This window comes from Ctenopharyngodon idella, chromosome 7 (assembly GCF_019924925.1).
Source record: "Ctenopharyngodon idella isolate HZGC_01 chromosome 7, HZGC01, whole genome shotgun sequence".
In the NCBI taxonomy this organism is placed as follows: Eukaryota; Metazoa; Chordata; class Actinopteri; order Cypriniformes; family Xenocyprididae; genus Ctenopharyngodon; species Ctenopharyngodon idella.
The window spans coordinates 34,139,273-34,149,631 of NC_067226.1; the positions used below are offsets into that span (position 1 = coordinate 34,139,273).

General features: G+C 38.1%; 1 protein-coding gene across 1 annotated transcript; it reads right to left on the reverse strand.

Annotated features, from left to right (window-relative positions):
* Positions 1 to 5,395: 5,395 nt before the first annotated feature.
* On the reverse strand, positions 5,396 to 9,891 carry LOC127516079 (protein translocase subunit SecA-like). The gene is made up of 2 exons (XM_051900379.1): positions 9,565 to 9,891; positions 5,396 to 9,364 (listed from the first exon to the last, which is right to left on the reverse strand). The coding sequence occupies exon 2, from the start codon at positions 9,309 to 9,311 to the stop codon at positions 5,880 to 5,882; it is 3,432 nt and encodes a 1,143-aa protein (XP_051756339.1). The 5' UTR covers positions 9,312 to 9,364; positions 9,565 to 9,891; the 3' UTR covers positions 5,396 to 5,879.
* Between the last annotated feature and the right edge of the window lie 468 nt (positions 9,892 to 10,359).

Genomic DNA, 10,359 nt, shown 5'->3' on the forward strand with positions numbered 1-10,359 from the left:
CTGTGCGATCATCCATAGGTCTTTTTCACAAGAATCGGAAATCACGTGACGTGGGGTAAAGTTAGTTCCGCTGTGGGTCTAAGGCTATTAGATTGATATGCTCTTTTCTCAAATATCGCTTCTTACCTTTTCTGTTTTGTCTGTTTTCCAAGTTGCTGTTGTATAATCTACAAAGAAATTATTTTCTACTTGTTGGTAGCTTATACGGCCACTCAGACCGTTGCTCGAATTTACCGGCAGGTGGATTTATTTTACCAGCTGTCATACAGTAAAGGCTACGCAGCTACTCATTCAGCAATTCCCCCGATCGTATTACGTACGACGAATATTATTTATATAATTTATTCATTAAAAAAATAAAATAAAAAAATAACTCCAATGGGGCATATAAAGTCGTGAGATACATAATATAGTCGTGAGTTTAATACGTAAAATACGTTTAATACGTTTAAAAATATATAGCATGCATTAATCTCATATGGCATTACATCCCACATTCAAGCATATGTTATAACTAATCCTGATCGATTAAAATGATTGAACTAAGACATAATTAATTTCCAACACCACACTACACAACTATCAGTCTTTGCATGTTGCAACAGCACAATAATACTGTGCATAATACACACTTTGAGATGATGACAACAGAAAAATATGAGTGAGAGATGACTGAAGTGTTTATATATATCCAGAAATATCCAGGGTGCAAGCGGTCCTGTTTCATGAATCAGATGGATCAGGCTTGCGTGATAAGGGAGCCGCCAGCTGATCATTTTCCCAGCACGTCGCGAAAAACACTCTATACATCCCAATGTGCATACTATCCACTCTAAATAGTACTGAATATTACTAATTTCACCTAGACTACTATTTAGGATGGATAGTATGCACGTTGAGACGCAGGCACTGTACAGCACATGGAGCGCGATAATGCACAGCCGCGCCAAACAGACATGAAGAAAATAACCAGATTAACCGCCATCACTTCGAATTATTTATTAAATTTAGTTCTTAATGAGAGCTCTGTAGTCTCACCAATAATTCACCAAGACCGTTCAAACATTTTCATGACATTTAATTCGTAAAACGTCTTTGATTCCCGAGCTGGTTCTGATCGAGGCTCGGCCAGAGATTGTATGTAATAGGGAGATAAGAGCTTCTATATCTCTTACCATTGGAGAAAGTGTAACGGCTAACTTAATCACGTGCGGCACCTCTCAGCCTATCGTGTAATGGCAGTGACATCAGTCGCAACTTTCCCTAGTCTGCCTTCTCTTGAAAAAATACATATAGTTCCCAAAGAAAGTATTGTTTAGTGTAAAACATGCTGAAGATTAGCAAACAGGCTGTCGATTAATCAAATGACAAGCTATTTCCCCACAAAAGCTGTTAAATCAGCATAGTGAAGCCTCTCATCCATTGACATCCATTCAAAAAACGGCCTCTGGTCTCCTTCTCTGTGTACCACCAGAGGCGGAGCGTTAGCATTAACCGTTACGCTTTTTTGGCTAAAGGTTGCAGGCTTGCCTTCCAGCAAAAAATATACACTAACACGAAGCGACACTTAATAGAGCGTTCCATTGCAACACCAGCGCCCAGCAGCAGCCCTGCGTTTCCGCCATGTTGGGGTGAAAGCGAGTTGGCAGTCCACTAGTTTCTATGGCAATATCAGCTGCTTTGTTAAAAAAAAAAAAGCTGAAATCCAACCTGAATGATGACAACACAGAACAAACTATCACTACTGATCATCAAATTCTTTTTACAGTTTATTTTACACACTTTGTGTTTAAGTCTTCCACTTTTTTCACAAAACCTTTGCTCTCTAGAAACCCAGTCAGTTTGGGTTAAAATTCTTTGAAGTTCAAGTATTAGCATTATTAACACTGAATTAACACCAACATATGAAATTAAATTAAGGACATGCATCAGAAAAATTGGGAATGTTGGACAATAAATACAGGTGCTGGTCATATAATTAGAATATCATCAAAAAGTTGATTTATTTCACTAATTCCATTCAAAAAGTGAAACTTGTATATTATATTCATTCATTACACACAGACTGATATATTTCAAATGTTTATTTCTTTTAATTTTGATGATTATAACTGACAACTAAGGAAAATCCCAAATTCAGTATCTCAGAAAATTAGAATATTGTGAAAAGGTTCAATATTGAAGACACCTGGTGCCACACTCTAATCAGCTAATTAACTCAAAACACCTGCAAAGGCCTTTAAATGGTCTCTCAGTCTAGTTCTGTAGGCTACACAATCATGGGGAAGACTGCTGACTTGACAGTTGTCCAAAAGACGACCATTGACACCTTGCACAAAGAGGGCAAGACACAAAAGGTCATTGCAAAAGAGGATGGCTGTTCCCAGAGCTCTGTGTCCAAGCACATTAATAGAGAGGCGAATGGAAAGAAAAGATGTGGTAGAAAAAAGTGTACAAGCAATAGGGATAACCGCACCCTGGAGAGGATTGTGAAACAAAACCCATTCAAAAATGTGGGGGAGATTCACAAAGAGTGGACTGCAGCTGGAGTCAGTGCTTCAAGAACCACTACGCACAGACGTATGCAAGACATGGGTTTCAGCTGTCGCATTCCTTGTGTCAAGCCACTCTTGAACAACAGACAGCGTCAGAAGCGTCTCGCCTGGGCTAAAGACAAAAAGGACTGGACTGCTGCTGAGTGGTCCAAAGTTATGTTCTCTGATGAAAGTAAATTTTGCATTTCCTTTGGAAATCAGGGTCCCAGAGTCTGGAGGAAGAGAGGAGAGGCACACAATCCACGTTGCTTGAGGTCCAGTGTAAAGTTTCCACAGTCAGTGATGGTTTGGGGTGCCATGTCATCTGCTGGTGTTGGTCCACTGTGTTTTCTGAGGTCCAAGGTCAACGCAGCCGTATACCAGGAAGTTTTAGAGCACTTCATGCTTCCTGCTGCTGACCAACTTTATGGAGATGCAGATTTCATTTTCCAACAGGACTTGGCACCTGCACACAGTGCCAAAGCTACCAGTACCTGGTTTAAGGACCATGGTATCCCTGTTCTTAATTGGCCAACAAACTCGCCTGACCTTAACCCCATAGAAAATCTATAGGGTATTGTGAAGAGGAAGATGCGATATGCCAGACCCAACAATGCAGAAGAGCTGAAGGCCACTATCAGAGCAACCTGGGCTCTTATAACACCTGAGCAGTGCCACAGACTGATCGACTGCATGCCACGCCACATTGCTGCAGTAATTCAGGCAAAAGGAGCCCCAACTAAGAATTGAGTGCTGTACATGCTCATACTTTTCATGTTCATACTTTTCAGTTGGCCAAGATTTCTAAAAATCCTTTCTTTGTATTGGTCTTAAGTAATATTCTAATTTTCTGAGATACTGAATTTGGGATTTTCCTTAGTTGTCAGTTATAATCATCAAAATTAAAAGAAATAAACATTTGAAATATATCAGTCTGTGTGTAATGAATGAATATAATATACAAGTTTCACTTTTTGAATGAAATTAGTGAAATAAATCAACTTTTTGGTGATCGATGGCTACAGCGCTTCGGATTTCAGGTTAGTATTTTTGTTTTATCTCAATACTTTAATACAATGAAATATATATGATACTATATTATTCATATAATACACTTGCCTGACAATATTGTTAACATGGTTACATGTATGTGAATTTTCCCAGTCAGACTTGACCAGGGGCGCAACTGCACATTTGCTGAGGGGTATGCAAGATCATGGTTGGCGCCATGTACAGTGGCAAGAAAACGCATGTGAACCTTTTGGACTTGGTTGGTTTTCTGCATTAATTTGTCATAAAATGGTCGTCTGATGTCACAAATATAGACGAAACACAATGTGACACACTACAACACAAACAAAAATTTTCTTTCATGCCTTTATTGAACAGAACTTGTGACTTTTTTTTTTTTTTTTTTTTTTTTTTTTTTTACCAGGATGACCCACATCTGTTTTTTTTTTAGTGTTGTGGTTGTTGTTCATGAGTCCTTGTTTGTCTTGAGCAGTTAAACTGCCCAATCTAAACTTTTCACCTACTTTTTTCAAAACACTGTGAATGATTAATGGGATGTTAAATAAAGACATGACTATATTTTTGTATGTTATTATGTTAACTACATTGTGTTTGTCTACTTGTGACTTTAATGAATATGACATTGAGCAATTGATATGATCAATTAATCCAGAAAATCCAAAGGATTTACATTTTCTCACATTTTTCAATTTTCTTGCCACTCTATACTCTATCCCCTAACCCTCACAGAAAACTTCCTGCATTTTAGTGTCGATTTAACACGATTCGGAGCGTTATGAATCAGCGTGTCGAATCATGATTCAGATCGCGTGTCAAACCGCCAAACTGCTGAAATCACGTGACTTTGGTGCTCCGAACTGCGGATTCGACACGCTGATTAATTACGCTCCGAAGCTTCCTGAAGCAGTGTTTTGAAATCGGCCATCACTATATAATTAGTTATTTTGTTTTATTTGTGCACCAAAAATATTCTCGTTGCTTTATAATATTAATATTGAACCACTGTACTCACATGAACTGATTTAAATATGTTTTTAGTACCTTTATGGATCTTGAGAGAGGAAATGTCATTGCTGGCTATGTAGGCCTCATGGAGCCATCGGATTTAAACAAAAATATCTTAATTTGTGTTCCGAAGATGAACGAAGGTCTTACGGGGAATTTTCATTTTTGGGTGAACTAACCCTTTAAAGCACTTCTTCTCAGGTCAGTTCAATGGATGACTGACATCACTGAGTTTACAGGTATAATGGAACTGATGTGTGAATGATATCTTCACGGTAAAAAGACGGAATGCTATTGCTTGTATGGACAGCACATTTGTGTATTTACCGGAAAGTCATTTTACAGAAATTTACCAGGATTGCTGTGTGAAAGGGGCTTATAATTTGATTGCTGGTCATCCTTGCTGGACAATAATATACCCTTTTTGTGAGGTAAGTTAAAATTAATGTGGCTATCACCAGGCACGGGGTGATGGGAAATGAAGTCCAAAACAAAGTTAGTACTCCGGTGATGGAGCCCCCTGGTGGTGATCGGAGGGAACCACAGAGGCTGAATTCGTGACAGTGATTGTTTACATCGTTCACCGCTGCAAAATCTATATGTAAATTACAACTCGTTTTACTTTCATTGTCTTAAATTTGCTTATCTAATCTTAATGGTTAATATGAGAATTCTTTGAGATAAGACACTACATTACCCTTAGTTAGAGAATATGAAGATGCTTCATAAACTAAGTTTTTTGTTGCACTTTATACACTCACAGTTTTTACATTCTATTTCAATGAGAGTACAGGAGTCAATTCAAAGACAACATCGTTCAATTATTTATTTTATTACCATGAAAATATAAATGTTTACAACAATATAAATATAATACATCAAATATAGGCTATTAGTATAACAAATTAGTTTTTTTATGCATTTTATTACAAAGAGGCAGTCTCTATCCTTTAGTTTATATAGATTTAAAATATTTTTTTAAGTACTGCTTGATTTCATTACCAAAAACAATCTATTTTGTTTACTTAAGTTGCTTCTTTGAAAAATAACTGTGTTAACTTCTGTAGGCATATGTGTTATTAAAAAAAGAAAATGGTATATGAAAACGTAGTATAGTGTTTGTTGTGTGATTGATGGCGCTATATCTGAGCAGAAATACATAACCATGTTTCGTTTGTCACATTTGATTTCGTCCTTAGTTACTAAAATTGTTCCTGCGGTGCAAACATGCCAAAAAGTGGCTACTTCTAGAAACTATGAAAATGTTCCTCTGTGAAAGCCCCCAGAGATGGCAAACACACATCTATTTCAAGACTGTTTTAACATTTTTGACAAAAGGCCACTTAAAGAGAATAACGTGTTCAAAGAGAAAATGGTGTCAAGACCTAGTGATCTGATGTGCATTAATTCCACTGGCAGCTCTTTCCGAACTCTTGGTGACCAGAAAATATAGTCTTCTGCAAGAAAAACTGTGAGCTTTTCAGTCAGTGTCACATTTCCTCCTCTGCTTTCAGCCCTCTTCAACTTCGGTACAGCGTCTCGAATGTTCATCTGCAGTAGGTCTACAACTAGGAACTTTACTCGAAACTGTGTAGTAAACAAAGTTTCACCTTCTGATGTCTGCTCCTGGCTTGATAATTTCACAATAGTATGAATCTGATCCAGATGTGACTTGTATGAATCTATTTCCTTGTCAGCCTTTTCCAAATCGGCCAGTGCTTGAGTGATGTAACCAGTGTCTTTCTTCATAATAGTGGCCAGTGCACGATTATAGAGAGGAATAATCTCTCTAGATACTCCGTTCTCCAGAGCTTTGCTGTACATCTCAATGCTCTCCACAAGGCGTCCCTTCTCACGCAGATTGTTTCCAGACCTGATGTAATAGTAGACCATGGAGGATGGAGTTAAATTACTTAAAAATCTTTGATTTGCAATCGACAAGTCCACCTTCAGCTGTTCCTTTAACAAGGATGGGCTTTTCTTACTGAAATTTTCCTCACTGAAGTTCATCAGGAGCCACAGACCCCAGCACTCATGGAGACAGGGCACAATGACATCACGCTGGTCTGAAAAAACGTCATCTTCATAAACTTTGTCCAAAACATCAAGGTATTCAGAAAAAAGCTCTTCCTTACTTATAATTTTTGGAATGTCTTTTTCAAGAAAGCCTGACAGTCTGATCTTCACCACAGTGTTTCTGGCATCTTTTGCCTTGTCCAGATTGCTTTCCATGAATGAGAATGAATTCATGTTTAAAAGGCTTGTGAGAGCAGAGACCATTGCCCCATGAGTTTGAGAGCTGTGATTTGTCAGGTAGCGATTAACTTCTTCTTCAAATTCACTCTCAATGGAACCACATAACATCAGTGTAGCTGTAAGCTGGTTCAGACAGCTGAGTAATCTGGTTAGAGATGTGTTTAGACTCATCACTAGTTTGACAGAGTCAGAGAAATGACTGCTGCACATGATGAGTTGAGCAGATCCTGGACTCCCTTGGCGAGCCGTTCGTCCGAAGGCTTGCTGTTCAACGCGGATGTTCAGAGGTAAGAAGGTTTGAACGACAAACAGTCCTCCTGCCTCATTTACACTCTCAGAAACCTTTAGATCTGTACCTCGACCTGCTAGATTAGTTGCAATGATGACGTCCCCTGCTTGGACAATTTTATCTGTTATTGTAGAGTTGTTCATGTTATTATTCACATAGAGCTTTAGTTTGTGTTTTGAGATGGTGTCTGCAAGGGTCTTATGAAACATTTCTGCACGTTTGATTGTTTCACAGATGACGAGAGCTGCTCGTGGACCTCGAAAGACTGTAGAAGTCACTTGATCCTGAACAACATTACAGACGGTCCTGATCCACTCGTCCTCTTCTGATATCACCCTGCCTTCCAGCTCATAAAGTTTCCTTCGTCTAAATGAGGGAATTTTACAGGTGTCAATGCCATCGTAGAGCTTCTTCAGCATGTCAAGTTCTGTTGGGTCTCCTAAAGTTCCTGTGATCCCATATACATTGTTTTTGTATTTCTTGAATAAACCCACATTAGACATGAAGTTTGTGATGAGACTCATGTTGGACAGTTTAGTTTGGTGTTTCATCTCCAGGAACTGCTGAAGTCCTTCTCCCCATTTCATGTTGTTCTGCACAACACCAGTGCATTTGTAATCGACTGGAGCGACTCCATCTCCATGAAGGATGTATTCGTGACCCAGAGTCATTTTGGTGGCTTGCAGAGCATTTTCAATCCAGGTTTGCACTTTGCCATTGATGAGGTCTTCAAGGCCTGGGATACAAGATTCATTTTTTTCCTTTGTTAATTCAGACAAACACTTTTTAATGATTTTACCCACTGATTTAACTAGTGAGTCCTCATCATAGTGCACTAAACGACATTTTCCATTTCCCAACAGAAGAACGGATATTTGTGGTTTATTATTTTTACCTGTGGAACCAATATCATTTAGTTTCTGTAAATTTCCATCAGGTAATTCATGGTATAGTTTGAAGAAATACTCAGGGAAATTTCTCACAAACATTGTTAAAAATGCCACCATTTGCACAACACTTGCATTGTCTAGTTGTTTTAGAACATGTGTTGTGTTTTCTTGCATTTGCATTGAAGATTTTATTGACATAATTTCCGCATCTCTAGCAATCTGCACAATACTGAGTTGATCAATAGTTTTATTTTCATTTATGATTTCAGACAGAACCTTAGAGAAGAGCTGAATGGGCCCTAAAATCTCTCCAGTCTCTAAATGCTTCAGCTGATTGATGATCAACCAAATTTCAGCCAGTATTCCATTGAGAGATTCCATGAGAGGTATATTACTATTCAAGTAGACCACTTCAAGACCTTTGTCCAACATTAGAGAATCCACCTCATCCACTATAACACACTGAAACTCTCTCTTAGGTCTCACATCTCTTCTGTGGAAGCGCTGTCTCAGAAAATCACCTGCAAAATCCTGAGTCGTACCGTAGACCACCTGACATTCATAGCACTTCTTCAGCTCTTTGTCTTCTGATTTATTAGTGTTGACGTCAACAGTGATACCTAGTTCCTTATAAAATGCAGTCCATTCTTCAGCGTCTCTTTCAGCGAGTACAGGAGAACTGGAGATGATATCTGGGGTTTTTCCCATCATGGCCTGATATGCAGCAAACATTGCCACGATACACGACTTTCCTTCTCCTGTTAAAACCTGAAGGAGCCGACTCGATTTAGAAAGAACAAGAATGCACCAGCTCACCATCTGAGTCACTCGAGGTGTTATTTTCTTCTTGCTCTTCTTTTGCACTGCTTTGCAGATCTTGAACAAATGTTGCTTTATTCCTTGTAGATGTGGAGCTGTAGAATCTGACAGACATTTGGACACAGATGACACAATATCTGTAACTTCTGCCATAATTTCTTCATCAATATTTCCTTGTTTTTGAATTTCCTCCACAACATCTTTAAGTTTTTTCTCTGTTTTCTCATCAGTGTTTTTGATCTCATTAATTTTGGTCTCAACATGATTCACAATTTTATTGTCATTCATTGTCAAATCTGACACACTTATTTTGTGAATCTCTACTTGATGAAGGATTTTCATCACCCATGTGTGAAAATCTTCATTTCTGCCATTATACTGCTCCACAAGGGCGTTAAACAACTTAACAACATCATCTTTTTCCCATTTTCCATTCTTATGCAGGGAAATCAGTCGTGATGACAGCAGTTTTCCTGGTGCCTCCATTTTCAAAACTCTGGGAATTTAGAAGGATATTTTTCATGACGCAGCATCACTGTCTGTAGTTTAAAGAAATTCACACAGAAGTTAAATAAACTTCTGATAACCTAACATTCATATGCAAAACTATATATTAGGATAAATATAATTACAAAAACTACAACAATATCAAGTGTAATGTTTTGCTTGTTTTAAAAGTGCTATCAAGAGTTTTATTCAGAATCTTTCCTTTAAGAGAGCATTAATTTGTAATACTTACACCATTCGAGAGCATATTGTTGTGGAGTTGTCACAGCAAATGTCTTGAGTCATTTGTGAAAAGACTGAAGTGAGTTACAATTATACATTGATAAGAAGAGGATGACTCTCCTGTGGTGGAATTTACAGGAATATTAATCGTCTCTGGTTTGTCACATGATTTAAAGGAACATGAGCTGCACGCCAATATTTGTGTTTAGAAGGCCCGCCTTAGCAAATACGTATGCACTGCTAACTTTAAGTCAACTAAAAAATAACAACTGCCACTATAAAAACTAAAAAACTTATTCTTACATGCAGGGATGTCTGTCGTCAGCTTTCTACTCATATATTGTTCAACCTTCTCAGTTTATTCACATACACACACTGTGTCATATCCTGATGATCTTACCTCAGTATGTTCTTTCACTTTCGGTGTTGGTAAGTACCGAAAATACTAAATCTTGCAGCAGCTCATTCGCATTTAAAGGGCACACACTGAAATGGCACGTTTTTGCTCACCATCAAAAAGTGGCAATTTTAACATGCTATAAAAAAATGATCTGTGGGGTATCTTGTAAATGGGGGCATAATAGGACCCCTTTAACACCTTGTTTTGTATTCTGTATTTTACAGGAAACCAATGAAGAGATATCAATACAGGTGTTATATGATCCCATTTTCTGGTGTTTGTTAAGATTCTCGCTGCAGAATTTTTAACATACTGAAGACAAGCAACCAGGGATTCACTTATGCCTAGATAAAGAGCATTACAATAATCCAGCCGTGTGGAAATAAAGGCATGCAAACCAGTCTC

Coding starts and splice junctions, on each gene's coding strand:
- LOC127516079 (XM_051900379.1), bottom strand. CDS start 9,311: ATGGAGGCACCAGGAAAACTGCTGTCATCACGACTGATTTCCCTGCAT.